General features: G+C 44.0%; 1 protein-coding gene across 1 annotated transcript in view; it reads right to left on the bottom strand.

The window, feature by feature from the left end:
- Nucleotides 1-23,983, bottom strand: part of LOC145390075 (protein misato homolog 1-like) — a gene marked incomplete at its 3' end in the record, with an annotated part of 55,308 nt that overhangs the window by 6,209 nt on the left and 25,116 nt on the right. The window contains exons 10-12 of the mRNA XM_080265147.1: nt 13,435-13,540; nt 11,942-12,163; nt 11,673-11,797 (exon numbers count right to left, since the gene is read on the bottom strand). Coding sequence (XP_080121273.1) covers nt 11,673-11,797; nt 11,942-12,163; nt 13,435-13,540 — 453 coding nt within the window. The remainder of the gene's footprint in view (nt 1-11,672; nt 11,798-11,941; nt 12,164-13,434; nt 13,541-23,983) is intronic.

Here is a 23,983-nt window from a genome sequence, read left to right as displayed (position 1 = left end):
CTCTCCACCCTGTTCAATCTCTGGCAGCCACCCTATTCAGTCCCTGAGGTCACACTCTATGACTTCGTCCCAGGTCTTTCTCGGTCTGCCTCTAACAACCCTAACCCCCAACATTCACACTTTTCATTTCCACAACCAACTGTCATCCTCATATTCTCAACATGCCCCCAGGTCTCACTACCATACAGCATTACACTCCTAATACATGCCGCATACAAAGACCCCTTAGCACGTAGGGAGAGCCCTCTCAATGTCAGGAGAGTCAACAGCTGCCTGAACTTCTTCCAACCACTCCTCACCCTAGCCATAGAGCTGCTCCAGCCCCACCTCCAGCACATAACATGTCTCCCAAATAACAAAACTCTTCCACACACCCAAGAGACTCACCAGCAAGTTCAATCCTTTCAAGCCTGACAATCTCTATATTCTCTCCCTGACACACCACACACATGAAATGAGAATTATCTCGCAGTCTACCTGTAATACTACCACATCCCACATCGTTTATGCACCCATTTATTTTCTTCATCTCTGTGACAGGGTAAAAGGTAGGGGGCATAAAGAATACAACAGCTGAAAAAACAGACATTACAAGCTATAGGAGAGAATTTGCCTGTGTTTTGTGGGTGAGAGGCCTGGGGAGGGGTCCTTCTTGTGTACAGATGCCTCTTCCTGAGAGGGTCCTCTGGCCATCCCTTCTCCTCCTCCTCCTTCCTCGGCGGGGGCAAGAGTTCAACCAAATTCGTATGGGTTGTGTGGTCCTCCTTTCCCCATCTTCTTCCTGCAAAAAGGGAAGTATTCAGACAATATCCCTTCCCCTCCAGCCAACACTACCCTTCACAGACACATATATACATCCTTGAATCACAGACATACAAAACCATCAACCACATAACATACTTCATGAACCACCACCACACGCTTCATCACCGTCATTATCATCAGCAGGTGGTGGTGACGATCATCCACTCATTTGATATAGTGCTGCCTACTTTTCCTTCACCTTTATCATTCTGTGTCTGTGTCTGCCCTCTCTCTTCCTAATTCTCTCATCTTTCTTGTCACTTTTTATTAGTATTCTTTCCTTTTCAATTTTTTTATTTTCTTTATGCTAGGAAGAAGGAACCAAAGGCCACGAGCCTGCAAAAACTGCTGCCTCCAAGAGAAGAACAAAATACAAGAGAGAGCCAAATTCAAGATCCGATCATTTCGAGATGCCTGGACACACTGCGTTTGAAAGGCTAGAGATCATAGGAAGCAGGAAACACAGACAGAGGGAGACAGTTCCAGACGTGCCTTTACACTGAGTGACAAGCCAAATGATTTCCTGTAAGCCAGGAAATTATTTACAAAGCTGGGTGGTACCCATATAAACAACCCATATATTGTTCCCTACATGTCAACAAGTGGGTTGGCAGAGGGTTAGTGTCCCTTCCCATCAAACACCTAAATATTGTTCCCTACATGTCAACAAGTGGGTTGGCAGAGGGTTAGTGTCCCTTCCCATCAAACACCTAAATATTGTTCCCTACATGTCAACAAGTGGGTTGGCAGAGGGTTAGTGTCCCTTCCCATCAAACACCTAAATCAAAGCCAACAACCATCCCTTACAGGATTATGGCATCTGGTTAGGGATACATAGTCAGATCATCATCATCATCATCATCATCATCCTACCTTCTTTTCTTCCACTTAAGGATGAGGTGAGGTGGAATCCAGAAGGCAAGGAAAGAAAAAATACAAGAGAGAGCAGACAAATTAACAGCATGTCCAGTGAATGGGCCTCAGACACATTCATAAAACATACAGACAGACTAAAATGACAAAACACTACACAATAAAGATCATCATCATCATCATATTTTCAGTGTTACATCTATTTTACACAATGGGTTCACCTGACAGCACTGCCCCTCCTCCTCCTCCTCCTCACTGTGTTCCATGCCGGCTCTCTAGTAATACTTCTAATAATAACCTCTATTAATACCTGTGTACCTGCCTTCTAGTAACATTGTGCCTCTAGTAGTGGTATGTGGTGGTGCAGTTCATCATCCACTCACTTGATGTAGCACTGCTTACTTCGTCCTTCATCTCTATCACCCTTTTTCTTTGCCTGCCATCCTCTCTTCATATTTCTCCCATCCATCCTGTCACTTCTTATTACTCTTCTTTCCACTTCAAGTGACTCTACTGTACACTGAGTGACAGGCCAAATGGTTTCTTGTAACCCAGCAAACCATTTATAATGCTGGGTGGTATCCATAACCAAATGACAAGGTGACATGGAGCATACCATGGTGCCCATGTTAAATGAGTGAAGATGCAAATGTGGCATCCATCCAGGAACCAATGATGATGATGATGATGATGATGATGATCTCTATGGGAAAGGCGGTGGCTCAATTGGTAGAGAGGTGGCGTGCAGTCCTACTGGACCCAGGTTCAAATCCCGGCTGAGGCAGGGAACAGTTTAAGGATTTGAATTTCATTAAATCAGGCTTTACTGATCTACCAGAAGACCCGCCGACATGTTGTAAAAATACCCCCGCTAATACCAATACACCAGTCCTGTATGAGACAGCCCTAGCATGTATTCAATATGGACGGTGGGTGTTAGTGCCAAAGTGGTGACATGTGGAGGTGTATGGTATGTAGGAGGACTGCTGGGCCTTGATAGCAGGCTGTGAAGCCTATGCCCAGAGTCGGACACACACACACACACACACACACAAAAAAAAAAAAAAAACTTTCCCTGCACCTTACTGTGGTGAGGTGCTGTCCACCCCATGGGAACATCAGTTCACTTCACAGGCAGGCCCTGCAGTGGCAGTTGCTTGCCTGTGATTGATGGGTCTGCTGGACCAGACAGCTTGGGATTAACAACCTCTAGTAATAACACTAGTAATAACTCTGTGCCAGGTTTACAGCAATTCTTCTCATACAGTAACAACTATTACTACCTGTGTGTAGACTGTCTTTTTAATACCTGTAGTAATAACTCCAGTAATACCTGTGTACCAGCTGACTAATAACACTGTACCTCTCTCTCTCTCTCTCTATATATATATAAGGTTGGCACTTATACCTGTGTACCAGCTCACTAACAACACTGTACCTCTATATAACTAAGGTTGGCACTCATACCTGTGTACCAGCTCACTATAAGGTCAGCACTCAGCACACACCACCTCATGCCATGTCATTCACTGTCCACCTCTCTGGTGATGGCCGTAGCTTCTTCACATCCTCACCCAGGGTCTCAGGTCTTTCTCTCAGCATGTCCAAACCTTCTTGATCTCCTTTCTTCCTTCCTTATACTTTCACTTCCACTCATCTGAAAGAATTAAATGAACTGATATTTTGCAAGACACACCTGTCAGAAATCAACACTGCATGTAGGCCAGGGTTTACTACATTATTATTATATAGTATTGTGAAAGCATGATAGAGTAAAGCCAGATGGATGCCTGGTGGTTTAGTGAGTCACGGCACTCATCAAATGTGACCTAATAGGGCATTTACTGGTAACACAACATCACTAACAACAGCAGGGTTGGGTCTAATTAGGCAGTGTTTGTAAAACTGATGAGGTTCTATACACTACATAGTAACCTAACAATCATATATATTACAACTCTTCAAGACCTATTACTCTGATAATATGGTTACATCTTATACATGAAAAGGCAAATGTCCCTCACCTCCCTCCCTACCCCTGGATGGTGCACTGTTGGATGAGGGTAACTTCAACCTGCAGTCCACTGGGTTCACTAAATTACAAACATAAGGCCTGAAATGAGTCATAACTCAGGAACTGGTGGCCCAACTGGACTGGAAATTGTCTTATTCTTCATGTTAATGCAATCTAACAGTGCCTTGCTCCAAGACAACTTTGCACTACATGTGCCATTTTTGCTGTTACTGTAATAAACAAACATACAGAAATCAGATCATTATAATATACATTATTATTATCATTATCATTACTACTACAACTATTACTACAACTATTACTACTACTACTACCACCACTACTATGGCTGATATTATTATTATTATTATTACTATTATTATTACTACAACTACCACTGCTACTACTACTACTACCACCACTACTACTACTACTACTACTACACTGACTTCAAGCCCCAGAGGTGACCACAGACTCTGCCAGCCTTACATACTGTGGACTAATCAGCCTCACCTCAACACCCTACACTGTGATGGCAAAAAATGGAATTGGTTTGTCTTTTTTAACTAGGAGACTGTATGAGAGAAAAGTGGAGGGGGGGAGGGGGAGGGAGAGACCGAAGATGAGATGGAGTGATGGAGAGGTACATGAGAAAGGGGTGTGTGAGCTGGAGGGATGGAGAGTGAGTGACTAACTAGGAGAGAGTATAAGAGTGAGGTAGAGTGGGGGAGAGGGAGGGGGAGACTGAGGAGATGAAGGGATGGAGTAGTGAGGTATATGAGAGAGGGGGATGTAGGCTGGGGGAAGAGGGGTATAATGGCAGCGGACAGGGTGACATGGAGGTGATTTGTTTGTGGCCACCCTTTTCGGTATTAGGGCATCAGGTTGTAGATACATAAACAGAATACAGAACTGGGCAGTTACCATTTACAGTCTGAAGCTACAAACAATTATATTCAGGATGGTGGTGTACTACTGGACTGACAAGGATGACTGTTGAGGGTGGAGCTGTTTGTGGCAGACCAAAAAAGACTTGAGATGAGGTCCACACACTGTGACCTCAGGGACTAGGGACTGAAGAAAGGCTGCTAGAGATCAAGCAGCATGGAGAGGTGCCATTAGGTGACCAAGGCTGATGTATGCCAGCATGTCAGAGCCTTTATAAACAAAACAAAATGTAATGAATGATAAGATGGGAAAATGGATGAATTTATAAATGTTATGGCCGTGGAAAGAGATGGAGAACAAGACACTGACCTTTGATGCAAGGAAGAAGGAACCAAAGGCCTGATGCCTGCAAGATTGTTCCTGCCAAGAAAAAAGACATAAAAATAACAAAGCCAAATTCAGGACTCATTATCTTGAGATCCCTGGACACACTGCATTTAAAAGATTGGAGTTCACAGGCAGTAGGAATGAAAGAGAGGAAGACAGTTCCAGAGTTGACCTGTTGTAAATATACATGAAGGACTGGGAGTACTGGTTAACTTACCTCCTACCTACCTACCTATCTACCTACCTACCTACACTGGAGGTCACAGGCAGTAGGCAATACAGAGAGAGGAAGACAGTTGCAGTGCTGACCTACTGCATACATGTACGACTGGGAGTACTGATTAACTTACCTCCTACCTACCTACCTACACTGGAGGTCATAGGCAGTAGGAAATACACAGGCAGTAGGCGATAGAGACAGGAAGACAGCTGCAGAGCTGAGCTGTTGTATACATGAAGGACTGGGAGTAACAGGTAATTCTTGCATTAGAGACTTGGACTGAAAAGGGATGAGAGTTTGCTGCCAGATGGGTGCTGTGTGCCCTCTCATAGGTGAACGCTGTATATGTAGAGGATGTGGGAGGGGAGGAGGGGGAGAGGGAGACCAAGGATGAGGTGGAGGGGTTGGGTGGAGAAGTATAGGAAGGTAGGGAGTTAGAGTCAGAGAGAGGGCAACCAGATGGTAGTGGAGAGGGTGACATGGAGGTGATTTGTTTATGATCATCCCTTAGGAATTAAAGCATCTGGCAATGGGTAGATAGAAAGATCGATAGACAGATTGATAGATAGACAGACAGAAGGATGGATGGACAGACAGATAGACAGATACAGAAATAGTGGATGGGAAGACCTAATTTAACTGGAAAACTTGAAAAACAGTAAATTAATGGATTTTTTACACTGTGCAATATAACTGTGTATGAAAAGAGAAGGAAGGATGATAGGAGAAATGAAAGAGAATGAAGAAGTAAGGATGGGAGAAGAAATGAAAGAGAATGAAGTAAGGAAGGGAGAAGAAATGAAACAGATGTAAGGAAGGAAGGGAGAAAAAATGAAAGAGAATGAAGGAAGGATGGAAGGGAGAAATGAAAGAGAATGAAGTAAGGTTGTGGTAGGTAGGGGCGCTCACCATCCACTCACTCGATATAGTGCTGCTCTCGGGTGTCTGCCCTTTCCTCTCCATCCTTCTTTCCTTCCATTCTCTTCTGTCTTTCTTTCCTTCATTCTTTCCTTGTCCTTCTGCCTACGGGTAACTTTACACTCCCTCTTCTGTCTTTCTTTCCTTCATTCTTTCCTCTTCCTTCAGCCAGTGGGTGACTCTACACTGAGTGACAAGCCAAATGGTTTCCTGTACACCAGGAAACCATTTACTATGCTTGGTGGTAACCATATAACCAGATTTTGGCACCTGGTGGTTTAATGGGTAAATATTGCACTCCAATTGGATTGAGCCAGTGAAGGTTTATATCCAAGGGATGGTTGGGGTTGATTGCTCACGTAATGGCACTCAGGGATGAGTGAGGCTGGTCACTCTCATCTTAAATGTCGGGACCATCTGCCTAGCCCCGGGCTCCTATGCTCCTCATGGGGCAATGTAGGATTGGATGATGGAGAGATGGATGGATGAAGTAAGGAAGGATGTGAGAAGAAATGAAAGAGAATGATGTAAGGAAGGAAGGGAGAAGAAAGGAAAAATACAGCAAGGAAACAGGGTGAGAGGAAAGAAAAAAGGAAGTATGGAAGGAAAGAGAAAGTGAAGAAGCAAGGAAGGGAGAAGGAAGAGAAGGGAGGGAGAAGAAATGACAGAGAATGAAGTAAGAAAGGAAGGGAGAAGAAAGGAAAAACAGAGCATGGAAATAGGGTGGGAGGAAAGAAAAAAGGAAGGAAGGAAAGGGAATGTGAAGAAGCAAGGAAGGGAGAAGGAAGAGATGGAAGGAAGGAAGGGAGAAGGAAGAGATAGAAGGGAGGGAGAAGAAATGAAAATGAATGAAAGAAAGAAAGAAGAGAGAAAGGAAAAATACAGCAGGGAAATAGGGAAGCAGGAAAGAAAAAAGGAAGGAAGGAAAGGGAATGTGAAGACACAAGGAAGGGAGAGGGGAGGGAGAAGAAACGAAAATGTATGAAGGAGAGAGAGAGGAGAGAGAAGGGAAAATACAGAAAGGAAATTGGGAAGGAGGAAAGAGAAAAAGAAGTATGGAAGGAAAGAGAGAGCGAAGAAGCAAGGAAGAGAGAGGTTACCATCCTTTCCAAAGAATTTATTTTTACTCTAACTTGGCCTAAAATTACCATCTCTCCACCTTGAATGCTGAGATGTAATAATAGATTAACGCTAGATTATAATGCTAGTCATGAAGAAGTGCTATGGAATGGATGGTGTGTTGCATCTTGTCCTGCTAGTCAGCTATGTGAAATAAGCTGCAAAAGAACACAAATCTGGGCCAAGTTAAGGTGAAAGAACTAGAGTACCATATTCCCCTGTTAATCCCATGTTACTGCTAAATATGCAAGGTAGAATGATGGAAATTTTACACCTAGTTGAGGAGAGCCATGTGGAGAGGATGGAGAGTGAGAGACTAGCTAGGAGAGTGTAAATAAGTGAGGTGGAGGGGAAGAGGGAGGGGGAGACTGAGGATGAGATGAAGGGATGGAGCAAAGAGAGATATGAGTAAGGGGGGTGTAAGCTCGGGGGAAGGGAGTGAAATGGCAGGGAGCAGGGTGACATGGAGGCAATTTGTTTGTGGCCACCCTTTACAGGATTAAGGCGTCTAGCTACAGATAGATAGATAGACAGATTAAAGAGAGGGGAGGATAGTTAATTATTATCCACTATTACCCAGAAAAGATGCAGTACAGAACCTAACCCAACCTAAAATAATATTCCAGCAAACCCAACCCAACCCATCTGGGTTTAGTGTACAAAGCCACTCTCACAAGATATTGATAATTGTTTTGCTCTTGTCAGCAGCAATCATCAACAAGACTTTTCTTGTATGTGAGAGGATGGAGGATGACAACAGGGTGTGGAGGGTGAGAAGTGTGAATGTCAGGGGTTGGCGAGAGGCAGACTGAAAAAGACCTGGGATGAGATCATAGAGTGTAACCTCAGGGATAAGAGACTGAACAGGGAGGCTGCCAGAGACTGAGCAGCGTGGAGAGCCACCATCAGGTGCAGAGATCAAGCAGCATGGATAGCCATCATTAGGTGACCAAAGCCAACACATGCAAGCATGTTTAAGCCTTTATAAATGATATAATGAACAATACAATGGCATTTCGTTTGCAAACTGGTGTGAGATTATTAATAAACTTGGAGTTCTGAAGAGGTAATAGAAAAGAATCTCAACATCTGCCACAAGTGAACAAATGACACACAACACCATCAGGATCACCAAATTTGACAGTAATACTGAGTGACAGTGGCCTTGTACAACTACACCAGCCATCCTGACTTGGAAAATTAATGTTTTGCCAGGCTGCTGCTGCTGCTGCTGTTGAAAGCAGTGATGAGAAATAGGGAGGTGAGTATGGAAGTTAAGAAGTCACTGCATGATGGTATTGTGATCCCTACCCTGACGTATGGAAGCGAGGCATGGACCTTGCAAGAGGGGAACAAGTCAAGAGTGAGAGCAGTGGAAATGAGTTACTTGAGAGGAGCATGTGGAGTGACATGGAGGGACAGGTTGACGAATTAAGAAGTGAAGGAACGTTGTGGGGTAGATGTGGATGTGGTTGAAAAGATTAGGAGAAAAACACTGAGGTGGTTTGGACATGTGAAGAGAATGGAGAATGACTAAGAGGGTGTATGTAGGTGAGGTGGAGGGAGGGAGAGGGAGGGGTAGACCGAGGATGAGGTGGAGGGATGGAGTTGAGAGATATATGAGGGAGGGGAGGGTGAGTTGGGGGGAGGGTAGTCAAATGGTGGGTGACAGATTATACACCTGGCCATGATACTGGTGCTCCTGCTCCAGGCTGCACTTGTGTTTTGGATATTTCTGCTGTTGGCCAAGAACTCCAGCAACAGTCAGCTAACAGCATGGCTGAAAGTGGATCACAAACTGAAGTTACATCTAACCATGTAGAATTATTACAGGATCAGCTTAACAGGTTAATTATGGACAAAGTGAAATTACAGGAAAAGCTGAGCAGAAATGAAATGACGAAAGACTTTTTTCAAGGACATGATGAGAGAGTTAAATTTTATACTGGGTTGAATAGTTACTCTGATTTACAGAAATTGTTTCATTTTATAAAACATTACATTACTGTAACTGGTAAGAGTGCCTTAACACCTTTTCAGCAGATGATGCTCACACTCATGAAACTGCGTCATAATTTTCCACTCCAAGACTTGGCCATCAGATTTGATATTTCCACTAGCACTTCCTCAAAAATATTCCTCAAGTTACTGGACATTCTGTATGTCAGGACAAAATGGAATGTCAGATGGCCAACCCGAGAGGAGTTGCAGCTAACAATGCCAATGTGTTTCAGGGAACATTATGGGGAGAATGTAGCGGTTATTATGGACTGTTTTGAAGTGTTTTTGGATCGGCCAACAAACTTACTGGCACAGGCTAAAACTTGGTCATCTTATAAGCACCATAATACTATGAAATATTTAATTGGAATCTCTCCTCAAGGTTCTATGTCATTTATATCCAAGGCTCAGGGTGGTAGAACAAGTGACAAATACATTGCTGAAAACTGTGGTATCCTGGATCACATCTTGCCAGGTGATTTGGTAATGGCTGACAGAGGGTTTGATATAGCTGAGAGTGTAGGTCTTGTGCATGGATCACTTGTTATTCCAGCATACATGAAAGGAAGGAGGCAACCGAGTATGAGTGAAGTGGTAGCAACCAGGAATATTGCTAATGTACGGATACATGTTGAGAGGGTGATTGGTCATGTACGTCAAAAGTATAAAATCCTGGGAGGACCCATACCTGTACATTATAACTCAGACAGCCAAAAAATGACAACATCTGATAAGATAGCTGTTGTATGTTGTGCTCTTTGCAATTTTTGTCCTTCAGTCATAACCTTTGATTGACCAGCTGTCCACCCAGATGAGTAGAGACATTTGTCTTATATTTTAAAATTGTTCCATTCATAATTACTTAAACCCACCCATCCCTATACCTCTTCCACAGCCTAGTTCAGTGGTCTGTGGCTATGGAAGCCAACAAAAATATACTCTATACACAGGAGCTGTCTCCTCCTGTCTACTCCTTCTCCCTCTCATCCACTTCTTTTGTACTGTTAATCTGGTCATTACTATGTAATGGTCAGATAATCCACTCCCCCACCCTCTCCACATTCTTGCATCCATCACTTGTCTTCTCATTCGCCCATCCACACACACAATCAGTCACTGCCTTCCATTCTTCCAATACCTCACTCATTCTCCTCATCACTTGCCATGTATACCTGTGGATCATTTTGTGTCTAAAGAAGTTATTGGCAACGGCCAACCCCCTCCCAGCACAAATGTCCACCAAAGAACTTCAGGTACTTTGATATTACCTGAGAGAACATAGTTGTCTAGGGCTACTCAAGTAAAACAGCAGACATCCTTGGTCCTGTATGGGTTATGATGAAGTACTGTCTGGTAAGCACTGTCAGATAATATATGCATGTGTATTTAATAATTACTTGACAATAAATGTATCAAATGAAATAAAATCTTTTTGTACCAACATATTCTTTTTGGTATGCATTAATACATCAGGAACTGTAAAGATAGTAATATACAGTTGAAAACTGGCTAATAAAAATGTTTTTATTGGTAAGTATGTGAGCTGTGAATATCTATGTAAACATAACCTCTTCTCTCCATTTATGCTTTTCTTTCATGTACTGCTTTATATGAGTTTTTTTCCTTTCCAAAATTCGTACAGAGGCTGATCACAGTTACAGTGGAATCATAGGTTGAACAGCAATTTGTGAGTGTTGTGTGAGAATTTTTGATTTTACAAGTTAGAACAAGAAGTTGTTGGTATATTTTCATGGCATTTTTTATTCTCATTATTCTTTGAGCATTTCATCTTTGAAAAGTAGCATCCTAAAAGCTCTAAAAGTACAATGTTACTGAAAAATTTTGAGGCGTTACTCACCATAACATTCTGGAATTCTGTGTTTGGTTTTATTCTTTGTATATATATTTCTTTGGATTCCACAAAATAAAATCACAATAGGAAGTCATGGTCACAAAAAGATGTGACTGAACTTGATAGTAATAAGGGTGACTCTCGCTCAGATGACATCCAAGATTTGGGTCATTTTTTAGACATGGATGTTCCAAAAGATTTCCCTCTGCAAGGTTATAGGGACATTTGATTTCAATGCATCCTTTGCCACAACAGGTGCAGTTAACAATACCATCTGGTGAAGCTCCAATGTGAGGATGACTAGGCCTTATAAACAAACCACAAGTATTTACAGTAAGGTTATGGTGACTTGTGCTCTGATGATGTATGTAGTTTTGTCTGGTAATGTTCTCATGATCTAAACCCCATTTGGTTGCTGGTACTCTCAACTTATTCTTGTTAGAATAACATATTTCTTGAATCAGAGATATAGAAGGTTTGTCTAATTGAGCTGAACATACCTTTTTCATATTTGAAGAGGTGATTCTTCCTGCCCTGTATTCAAACCACAACCTTGAGTTAGACTGTTGACGAGTTGCAGACTCCACCAGTGATACCTGTTCCTCAGTTATTACAACCTTCACTTGCAGAACTGATTTAATAAGTTCCTCAGTGTCACTGCTTATATCTTTGTCATTTTTAAGCTTGGTTAGTGGTGCAGGCAGATCATTTGCTAGTCTAACTGCAGTTGGAATGAAAGATCTGTTAAAGGGCAATTTTACAGACAGCATAACACTTCGGGCACCACTATCACTAAATGATTTCATAAGATGGTATATTTCCTCCTCACTTGGCTCCATTTCACTGTAGCTCCTTTGCCTCTTACCACTGACCTCTTTTGATGTGCTGGCCAAAGAATCATCCAATATTCTTTTCTTTCGGGCTAAAGAGGTAAAGTCTGTGCTGGATACTTCTTCATACTTTAGTTTCCCCAGTGCCCGAGGAAGTAACCAATATGCCTTCTCTTGTGTCACAGTTTTCTTGCCTCTGATGCGTACTGCAGCTTCAATACAGAAAAGAATGGCTGCTACATGAGAGCAAGTTCCACCTGAAATACATTCAAGAATTATGTCAGAAATGCTAGTGGTAGGTGAGGGCGCTCACCATCCACTCACTCAATGCTGTAGTAAAAAAAGTGGGAGTTAAGGGGAGAGAGCTTCTGGGGTTGGTGATAATTGAGTAAAAAAAAAAGAAAAAGAAAAAAAAAACAGTATAGAGCAGGGTAATGTGTTAATAAGTAGTAGTGTGGGTGTGAAGGTGGGGAAGTAAGAAAAGGTGGTGTAAAGTTAATTTTTGGGAGTAATGAGGGAGGACAAGTGCCATCAGACTGCTGTTTCAGGTTTGTCAAAAGACTAAAGTTGTAATGGAGTGAAGAGGAGGCATCTGTGAATTAATGTGGGTGGATGGGGGGGAGGTGGTGTGGTATAATGTGTAATCAATGAGGTGGGAGTTTGGGAGAAAAAACTTGTGGGGGAAGTGAGAATTGAAATGGAGTGTGGGGGTGGTACGTTAGAAATGCACTTTTGGCTGACTGTGAGCTGATGACATGGGTGCATGTAGAGGTAGGGAAATGTGCTAAAAGGTGATGAATGGGAATAAAAGGGAGAAATGAATGGGTGGATAAGGTAATTGGAAAAGTGAGGTGGCTGGCTTGGTGTTAGGTGTGGTGATTTTGGGTTCGGGTTTTTCAAAATCTGGATTTATGGTGGGTTGAAAGTGCTGTAGGATTAATGAATAGGAGTGTAGTGCAGAAAAAAGTGTACCAGGAAAGGAAAAGAATGGTAGATGAAGAGAAGGTTATGTTGGGGTTACGATTGTGTGTGTGTTGTGGGAATGGTGAGCTTGAAAAAGCATTTTTTATTTTTTAGACCTGTGGCAGGGTGTTGGCTGCTTGTAGTGGTGGGAGAATAGGTAGAATGGGTAGTAATAAAGGTAAAACAGATTAGAAAAGGTGGAAGAGTGCAGTAGGATGAGTATTTGGCTGAAATGGGGTAGAATGGGTACTGTCGATTCATGAGTTCGGGTTATTGCCAGGAAACTAAAGTTGTTGTGGTGGGGGACAGAAGCATTTGTAAATATTGTTGAATGAATGGAGGGGTGGGACAGGTGGTGGTGCACCCAAAAAGGTGATAGTTGAGGGGAAGGATGTGTAACTGTTATGGAGAATTGGATCTTGTGTTCAGAAATGCCAACTACTGTAAGATAAGAATCATGAATATAAAAACAAATACTGAACTACTGTCTAATAACTATAGAAACCACATAATAATATTGTTTGTGTTTTGATATGAATAATATCCAAACAAAAATAATCTTCACCTTGACCAGCTCTGCAGTCACAGTGTGCTGTTACTACCACACCATCATGTGTAGCAACAATCCATGAATGCATTGCTGTAGCACCAACAGATTGTGAATGTAGAACCTGAAATAATCATCATGTATTAGAAAAGAAGTAATTATGTTGTGGGCATTAACCATTCTCACTATGATGACACTCTCCTATCATATACTGTGTTTATAAAGGACAGGTAGAGCCCTCATGACTGAAGCACTATTCTACTGGTTGCATCATTTAAGTAAATCCAACATATCCTGGCTTCCAAGAATATGAACACCAGATGTTTATGTTACTGCTGGTTTCATCATTTAAGTTTCGTTTCGTTTTTAAAGGCTCCAACATGCTTGCATGTGTCGGCCTTGGTCACCTAATGGCGGCTCTCCACGCTGCACGATCCATTGCAGCCTCCCTGTTCAGTCCCCTAACCCTAAGGTCACACTTAATGACCTCGTCCCATGTCTTTCTCGGTCTACCCCTCACAACCCCACCCCCAATATTAACACTTCTCACCTCCCTCACCCAATTATCATCCCCCATCCTCTCCACATGTCCAAACCACCTCAATCTACCTCTCCTCATCACAACACCAATACACTCCAGTCCCATCCTACCTCTCAACTCTTCCACTGTAAACCCAGCCCCTCCAGGCCTTGGACGCAGGGACGCACTGCATATCCACCTAATCATTGTCATTTCTGTACGTCTGAGCCGGCGAATGTCTTCCTCCTTCACTGCCCAGGTCTCATTGCCATACAGCATTACACTCCTAACACATGCTGCATACAAAGACCCCTTAGCACGTAGGGAGAGCCCTCTCAATGTCAGGAGAGGCAAGAGCTCCCTGAACTTCTTCCAACAACTTCTCACCCTAGCCACAGAGCTACCTCCAGCCCCACCTCCAGCACACAACATGTCTCCCAAATAACAACACTCTTCCACAGACTCAAGAGATTCACCAGCAAGTTCAATCCTTTCACATCTGACGATCTCCACCTGCTCACCCCGGCACGCCGTACACATAAAATCAGCATTATCTCGTAGTCTACCTCTGATACCGCTACATCTCTTATGCACCCATTTATCACACACACCGCACAAGATGGAATTACTTCCCACGCCCTTGTGGCAAACTGCACATGGCCACTCTCCCTCGTCTTTGACAGTATCACCACCAACCCTAGATATCATCACTTTTGTTTTATCTGCATTTACCCTTAAACCCTTTTGCCCCATACCATCTCTCCACTTCCTAAACCTTTCCTCCCCCTCCCTTTCATTCTCTGCAATCAACACCAAATCATCAGCATACAACAACTCCCACAGGAGTCCGTTTCTAAAGTCACGTGAAAGGGCTTCAAGTACCATGATAAACAACATGGGACTCAAGACTGACCCCTGATGCACACCAACATTCACGGAAAACTCATCACTCAAATCTCCATTCACTCTCACCTGGGTGTGAGCACCCACATACATGGCCATAACCAGCCTAACCAGCCACTCCTCCAAGCCAAGCTTTCTCATTGCCCACTTCACCACCTCTCTAGGGACTCTGTCAAAGGCCTTTTCCAAATCAACAAAAACAAAATAAAGATCCCTTCTCCTACCAATATATTTTTCCTGAAGCTGTCAAACAATGAATATGGCATCAGTGGTCCCCCTACCTGGCATAAACCCAAACTGCATCTCATCAATATTCACTCTTTCTCTAATCATACCTTCTAAAACTCTCTCCATTACCTTCATTATCTGATCTAAAAGCTTTATACCTCTATAATTTCCTCTTTCCAGGGCAACACCCTTCCCTTTATACACATTTACAATTACACTCTTCAGCCAATCATCTCGGACAACACACTCATAAATAATCCTATTTATCAGGTCAGTGACTAAATTCACCCCTATATCACCTGAAGCCTTCAACATTTCGGCAGTCAACCCAGACACACCTGCTGCCTTCCCCACCCTCATCCTGCCTATTGCCTCACTCACAGTAGCAGTATCAATCAAAGGCCAAGGGCCAGACACTGGATCTGCTGGCTCCAAACCTTCCCTGTCCCAGTCAAACTCCTCATTCAACAACCGGTTATAATGCTCTCTCCATGCATCTTTAATAACCTCACTGTTCACCACTACCTTTCCTTCATCATTCTTCACACACTGCTCACCTATGATATCCCGATTATCCCTCTTCACCTGACCTGCCACCCTAAATATATTTTTCCTTTCCCCATGATTTAGGTTATCAAGTAATTGTCTCTGTGACTCAGACTTTGCCCTGTATACCTCTCTCCTAGCCTTACGCTTGGCAGCCAAATATTCCTCTTTGCTACCACCCTTCTTCCATTCCAGGAAAAGCCTTCTTTTCTCCTTAATTGCAGCTTCTACACCCTCATCCCACCACCAAGTTACTTTATGTCTTGGTGGTCCTCTTGTCCAGCCGCATGTTACATCAGTAACTCTCATTAAATTGTTCTTGAGGGCTCTGTACTGTTCATTAACGCCTCTGTCTACAGCTCCCTGTTCAACCACCACTCTCCTCAACTCACTATACAAGACATCCCTTACTACTTGGTTTTTCAGCTTCCATATTTTCCTCCTAGGTACATAAGTTCTCTTTTTCATCACTTGTTCTTTAAGCACCATATCACAAATCAATAGTTTGTGCTGCTGCACACACTCCTCACTTCCTATAACTTTAACATCCCTCACTAACCTCCTATCGGCCCTCCTAACCAGAAAATAATCTATCTGACTGCTATTTCCCCAGACTCATATGAATTAAACCCTGCCTAACCTCGAATGACCTAATCCAACTTAAATCAACCCAACCTAATCTAGCTTAACCTCACCTAACCCAGTCTAATTGTATTTAACCTCACAATCTCACGTAACCTCCCCATACTTAACATAACCTATTTTGAAGCAGCCTAACCACATCTAACCCTACCTAATCCTACCCAGTCTCACTTAACCATACCATACCCGACCTAACCCAACCAGTCAAGCCTAAAATGACCTAATCCAACCGAACCTAACCCAGCCTAACCCAACCAAATAAAACCCAACCCATAACCTATCAAAACCGACGTATTCTAAAGCAATCTAACCTAATCCGTCTATATCTAGTCGAACTGAAGCCAACCCAACCAAAAATTACCTAATCAGACCAAACCCTGCCCAAAGTGACCTAACCTAACTTTCGATCGGCTATATATTCGCTAATAAATTTTGCTGCCTGAAAAAAAGTCTACGGATGTCACATTCCAAGTTTCGCCTGTTCTGTGTACTCGTATACCTTTGTGTGTGTGTGTGTGTGTGTGTGTGTGTGTGTTGAGTTGTCTGTGTGTACGTAGGTGAGCCTGTGTTTGTGTCGGGGAGGGATACAGGGTGTGGAGGGATGGACAAGATCACAGAGCCTGTGTGAATGGAGGTTTGGGTATGGATGTTAGTAAATGAGTGTGTGTGTGTGTGTGTGTGTGTGTGTGTGTGTGTGTGTGAACAAAAGGATATTAACCAGCCTTATGCAAAAATATATTGTTAAGAAAATCTTTGCTTGACTGGTGCGATGTCCTGTGTGTTACCACGGCAACCTCCCACACCACCAGTTACATAAACACATTTCCACACCAAGATCCATTAGAGAGTATTGTGTGTGTGTGTGTGTGTGTGTGTGTGTGTGTGTGTGTGTGTGTCTAACGTGGATATGCATGTGTGTAAGTGCAGTAATGTGTGCTCCGGTGTGTGCTTGTATCAGTGGCTGTGTGTACCAGTGCCAGTGTGTATCAGTGCCAGTGTGTATCAGTGCCAGTGTGTATCAGTGCCTGTGTGTATCAGTGCCAGTGTGTATCAGTGCCAGTGTGTATCAGTGCCTGTGTGTATCAGTGCCTGTGTGTATCAGTGCCAGTGTGTATCAGTGCCAGTGTGTATCAGTGCCAGTGTGTATCAGTGCCAGTGTGTATCAGTGCCAGTGTGTATCAGTGCCTGTGTGTATCAGTGCCAGTGTGTATCAGTGCCAGTGTGTATCAGTGCCAGTGTGTATCAGTGGCTGTGTGTATCAGTGGCTGTGTGTATCAGTGCCAGTGTGTATCAGTGCCAGTGTGTATCAGTGCCAGTGTGTATCAGTGGCTGTGTGTATCAGTGCCTGTGTGTATCAGTGGCTGTGTGTATCAGTGGCTGTGTGTATCAGTGGCTGTGTGTATCAGTGCCAGTGTGTATCAGTGCCTGTGTGTATCAGTGGCTGTGTGTATCAGTGCCTGTGTGTATCAGTGCCTGTGTGTATCAGTGCCAGTGTGTATCAGTGGCTGTGTGTATCAGTGCCAGTGTGTATAAGTGGCTGTGTGTATAAGTGGCTGTGTGTATCAGTGCCTGTGTGTATCAGTGCCTGTGTGTATCAGTGCCAGTGTGTATCAGTGGCTGTGTGTATCAGTGCCTGTGTGTATCAGTGCCTGTGTGTATCAGTGCCTGTGTGTATCAGTGCCTGTGTGTATCAGTGCCTGTGTGTATCAGTGGCTGTGTGTATCAGTGCCAGTGTGTATCAGTGCCTGTGTGTATCAGTGCCAGTGTGTATCAGTGCCAGTGTGTATCAGTGCCTGTGTGTATCAGTGGCTGTGTGTATCAGTGCCAGTGTGTATCAGTGCCAGTGTGTATCAGTGCCAGTGTGTATCAGTGCCTGTGTGTATCAGTGCCTGTGTGTATCAGTGGCTGTGTGTATCAGTGCCAGTGTGTATCAGTGCCTGTGTGTATCAGTGCCTGTGTGTATCAGTGCCTGTGTGTATCAGTGCCTGTGTGTATCAGTGCCTGTGTGTATCAGTGCCTGTGTGTTTCAGTGCCTGTCTGTAGCAGGGCCTCTTTGTATCAGTGCCTATTAGTGCCTGTTTCAGTGCCTGTTTGTATCAGTGCCTGCGTGTATCAGTACCAGTGTGTATCAATGCCTGCGTCTATCAGTGCCTGTGTGTATCAATGCCTGCGTCTATCAGTGCCTGTGTGTATCAGTGCCTGTGTGTATTTGTGCCTGCGTGTATCAGTGCCTGTGTGTATCAGTGCCTGTGTGTATCATTCTCTGTGGGTATCAGTGCCTGTGTGTATCAGTGCCTGTATGTATCAGTGCCTGTGTGTATCATTCCCTGTGGGTATCAGTGCCTGTGTGTATCAGTGCCTGTATGTATCAGTGCCTGTGTGTATCAGTGCCTGTGTGTATCAGTGCCTGTGTGTATCAGTGCCTGTGTGTATCAGTGCCTGTGTGTATCAGTGCCTGTGTGTATCAGTGCCTGTGTGTATCAGTGCCTGTGTGTATCAGTGCCTGTGTGTATCAGTGCCTGTGTGTATCAGTGCCTGTGTGTATCAGTGCCTGTGTGTATCAGTGCCTGTGTGTATCAGTGCCTGTGTGATTTGTGCCTGAGTGTATCAGTGCCTGTGTGTATCAGTGCATGCGTGTATCATTGCCTGCGTGTATCAGTGCCTGTGTGTATCAGTGCCTGCGTGTATCAGTGGCTGTGTGTATTTGTGCCTGTGTGTATTTGTGCCTGCGTGTATCAGTGGCTGTGTGTATCAGTACCTGTGTGTATCAGTGCCTGCGTGTATCAGTGGCTGTGTGTATTTGTGCCTGTGTGTATTTGTGCCTGCGTGTATCAGTGGCTGTGTGTATCAGTGCCTGTGTGTATTTGTGCCTGCGTGTATCAGTGGCTGTGTGTATCAGTGCCCCCCCTTGTGGCGGGGGGGACACAATCTGGCCGCACTATGGGGTGGTACTACTACTCTGCGGCCAGGTTGTGTTAGGAAGAATACTGCCATCGTATTCCCTGCGTGACGTAAAAGGCGACTAAAAGGGGCAGGGTGAGGGGACTAGGGACCCCCTCCTCTGTTTTTTAGTTCCTAAAAAGAGACAGGCCAGAGAAAGGGATGGGGGATGGAGTTATCCCCGTACCCTGAAGATTGGGTCTATGAATGTGCTTGGCTGTAGTACGATTGAGGCTAAAAGGGAGGAGATTGGGAGAATGTTTGTGAGAAGAAAGTTGGATGTGTTAGCTTTGAGTGAAACGAAGATGAAAGGGAAGGGTGAGTCTATGTTTGGAAGTGTGAATGGAAGATTGTCAGGTGTTGATAGAGGAAGGGCAAGAGAAGGTGTGACCTTGTTAGTGAGTCCGGAAGTACAGCAGTGTGTGATTGAATGGAAGGAGGTGTCATCGAGACTGATGTGGGTGAAAGCGAAATTTGAACGTGAGTTGTGGGTGTTTGTGAGTGCATATGGGCCTGGTAGTGAAAGGGATGAAGAATAGAGGGAGTCTTTCTGGAATGATGTTGATCAGTGTCTGCAGAGTTTTGGAGCGAATGTGAATGTGGTAATGATGGGTGATCTGAATGCTAGAGTGGGAAATGTAGCAGTTGAAGGTGTAGTTGGTATGCATGGTGTGCCTGGAAGAAATGAAAATGGGGAACGAATGATAGCGATGTGTGTTGAGCGAGAGATGGTGATTGGGAATACGCTGTTTGAGAAGAAAGATATTTATAAGTATACATGGGTGAGACAGGAGGGTGGAAGGGTTGTTGATTGAGCACTGATGGACTATGTGGTTGTGTCTAGGAATGTAATAGGAAGATTGTTGGATGTGAGAGTTCTGAGAGGAGAGGGTGGAGGTATGTCTGACCACTACCTGGTGGAGGGAAAGTTAAGAGTAGGTAAGAGATGGGTGAGAGCTAGGAGGGTTAGGTGTGGCAGGGAGGTTTTGAAAGTGAGTGAGCTGGATAAAAGAGAGAAAAAGATAGAGTATCAGGAGAAATTGAAAGATGAGTGGAACGCAGTGAAAGATCGGGAAAATGGCAGCGTGGAGGAGGAATGGCAGTTGTTTAAGAGTGCTGTGGTGGGGCATGCAGAAGAGGTGTGTGGTGTGAGACGTGTGGGTGGTGGTGTAAGAAAAGGAAGTGAATGGTGGTGCGAGGAAGTAATTATGGATGTGGCTGAGAAGAGACGTGCATATGAAGTGTGGCTGCAGAGGAAGGATGAGATGTCATATGAAAGGTATAAGGAAAAGAGGAATAGAGCGAGAAGGGCTGTGCGTGATGCTAAAGTGGCAGCAGATGAGAGGTGGGGTAGGCGGCTGACAGAGAATTTTCAACAGAATAAGAAAATGTTTTGGAAGGTGAAAAGGGTGCGAAAGGGAGAGTCTGGGAAGGAAGAACGAGTAAAAGCAGAGGATGGAAGGATGTTAATTGAGATGGATGCAGTAAGGAAGAGATGGGCAGAGTATTTTGAAAGACTGTTAAATGTAGAGGAGGAAAGGGTGGCTGAGATTGTGGCAGATGGAAGGGTGCAAGGAATAAATGTGTTGGGAGAGTTGAATGATTCTTTGATCACGAAGGAGGAAGTGGAGAAGGCAGTAAAGGAGATGAAAATAGGGAAAGCTGCAGGTATGGATGGGTGTGCTGTGGAATGCCTGATGCCTGAAGGGTGGTGGAGTGACTATTGTTGACTGGTTAGGGATGTGTGCTCTGAGAAAGGTATAGTGCCAATTGACTGGGCAAGTGCTTGTGTGGTCCCGTTGTATAAAGGCAAGGGTGATAAGTATGAATGTACTAGCTTTAGGGGTATAAGTCTGTTGAGTGTTGTAGGTACGGTGTATGGTAGAGTGTTAATTATGAGAGTTAGAGAGGGTACAGAGGGAGTGATTGGTGACGAGCAGTGTGGCTTTAGGAGAGGGAGGGGATGCGTTGATCAGGTGTTTGCTGTGAGACAAGTGTGTGAAAAGTATTTAGCGAAAGGCAAGGATGTGTTTTGGGCATTTATGTATTTAGAAAAAGCGTATGATAGAATTGATAGGGAGGCTTTGTGGACTGTTTTAAGATTGTATGGACTTGATGGTAGGTTACTAAAAGGGGTGAAAAGTTTTTATGTAAATAGTAGAGCGTGTGTAAGAGTGGGAAATGCTGTGAGTGATTGGTTTCCCATGAGAGTGGGGCTGCGACAGGGATGTGATGTCGCCTTGGTTGTTTAATATTTACATGGATGGTGTTGTAAGGGAGGTGAATGCAAGAGTTTTAGGTGGAGGTCTGAGTCTGGTGAATGTTGATGGTGGAGAGTGGAATCTGAAGCAGCTGCTGTTTGCAGATGATACTGCACTGGTGACTGATTCAGAGAAGAGATTGAGACAGTTAGCAGAGGAGTTTGGAAGGGTATGTGAAAGGAGGAAATTGAAAGTAAATGAGAATAAGAGTAAAGTGATGAAGTGTACGAGGTTGATAGATGGTAGGGGGATGAATATAGTTTTGAATGGTGAGTTGCTTGAGGAGGTAGATTGTTTTAAATATCTAGGGTCACATGTTGCTGTGGATGGAAGAATAGATGCAGAAGTGAAGTTTAGAATAAATGAAATAGGAAAGGTGCTGGGAGGAATGAAAAAAGTGTTTAAATGTCGTTCGCTTGGAATGGATGTAAAGAGAAGGTTGTATGAGGGTGTTGTGGTACTGACTGCGTTATATGGGGCTGAAACATGGAATATGGGTGTAGCAGAGAGGAAAAGTTTGAATGTAATGGAGATGAGGTGTCTGAGGAGTATGTGTGGAGTGACGCGTATGGATCGGGTGCGAAATGATGAAGTGCGAAGGAGAACTGGAGTTGTTCGGGAGATGGCTGGTAGAGTTGAGCAGAGGGTGTTGCGATGGTTTGGGCATATGGAGAGAATGGATAATGAGCGATTGGTGAAATAGATAACTAGATCTGATGTGAGAGGTGTAAGGCTGAGAGGAAGACCACGAATAGGATGGATGGACAGTGTGAAGAGAGCACTGGATGCGAGAGGGATGTCTGTTGAGCAAGGAAGAGTGGCTGTGCGTGACAGAAATAAATGGAGAGAAATTGTGAATGAATAAGTGATGACGCAGCTCTGAGGGGATATTCTCCCGCATTTGGTCTGATCAGCTAGTCAGGTCAGGTGCGGGTAAGGGGATGGGTCTGTTATGATGTGGCAGGGGTAAACCAGTTCTGCTGTCGGGCCCTGCTGCGGATGTCACTGATTCCATTGCGCAGTTGACCCTTGTGCAGTGTGGTGCGGTGAGGATCTGTCCGTTCTTCCTTTGGGGCTAAGATGCGAATGAATGTGTTTGAATGGATGAGTAAATGGGGAGTGTGTCGTCCTGTCTCGGCTACCTCCCTTTCCTTGGGGGAAGCAGCCTAGGTATATAGATAGATAGATAGAATAAAGGGTATATACAAGATAGCACTACAACAAAACGGAGGTCTATCTATCTATCTATCTATTGCCAGACGCCTCAATCCCGTTTGGGGTGGCCACAAACAAATCGCCTCCAAGTCGCCCTGTCCCCTGCCATTTCACTCCCCTGCTCCCAGCTCACACCCCCCTCTCTCATATACCTCTCCACCCCATCCCTCCATCTCATCCTCGGCCTCCCGCTCCCTCTTTCCCCCTCCACCTCACTCACATACACTCTCTTCGTCAGTCTTTCACCCTCCATCCTCTCCACATGGCCAAACCACCTCAGTGTGTTCCTCATAACGCTTCCTATCACATCCACATCAACACCACAACGCTCCTTTATATCCTCATTCGTCAGCCTGTCTCTCCATGTGACTCCACAGGCTCCTTTTAAATAACTCATTTCCACTGCTCTCACTCTTGACTTGTGTCCTTCCAACAACGTCCAAGCTTCACTTCCGTACGTTAGAGTTGGTATCACAATACTGTCACGCAGTAACTTTTATATTAATACCAGTAATAATGGTCATAATAAGAATAACTACAACAACAACAATAATAATAATAACAATGAAAGTCAACTAATTTGAAGAAGTAGTACATTGATAGCAAGTAAGATTTATAAGAAGATTTGAAAGATACAGCCTCGCTTAGTTCCTCAATGGCCATTGGGATACCATTCCAAACTTTGGGTCCCTGATAAGTGATATGTGACTGGGACTGGGTTGAAGCCATGACTGGTATTTTTAGATTACAGTTATTTCGGAGATTATACCGATCATTCATATTCAAATCGAAGTAACTGTTAAATGATAGGTTGTGCAAAGACTTGTAAACAAACAAAGCAGTGCAGTAGGACTTTATATCAAGCAATTTTAGGATACCCAATTACTTGAAAGATGGATTAGTGTGGTCATATTTGCATAAGTTTTCCATTATACGGACCGATTTCTTTTGGGCTATAAATAAGCGGTTTAATTGAGTTACTTGAGAGGAGCATGTGGAGTGAAGTGGAGGGACAGGTTGACGAATGAAGAAGTGAAGGAACGTTGTGGGGTGGATGTGGATGTGGTTGAGAAGATTAGGAGAAATACACTGAGGTGGTTTGGACATATGGAGAGAATGGAGAATGAAAGACTGACTAAGAGGGTGTATGTAGGTGAGGTGGAGGGAGGGAGAGGGAGGGGTAGACCAAGGATGAGGTGGAGGGATGGAGTTGAGAGGTATATGAGGGAGGGGGGGGTGAGTTGGGGGGAGGGTAATCAAATGGTGGGTGACAGAGTGACTTGGAGGCGTTTTGTCTGCGGCCACCCTTTGT

The sequence above is a fragment of the Coenobita brevimanus genome, unplaced genomic scaffold, assembly GCF_032717465.1.
Source record: "Coenobita brevimanus isolate Jiangsu-jjx unplaced genomic scaffold, ASM3271746v2 jjx.HiC_scaffold_2800, whole genome shotgun sequence".
NCBI classification, from domain to species: Eukaryota; Metazoa; Arthropoda; class Malacostraca; order Decapoda; family Coenobitidae; genus Coenobita; species Coenobita brevimanus.
Note: the sequence above shows the minus strand (reverse complement) of the source record. Positions and strands in the feature narration are given on the sequence as shown.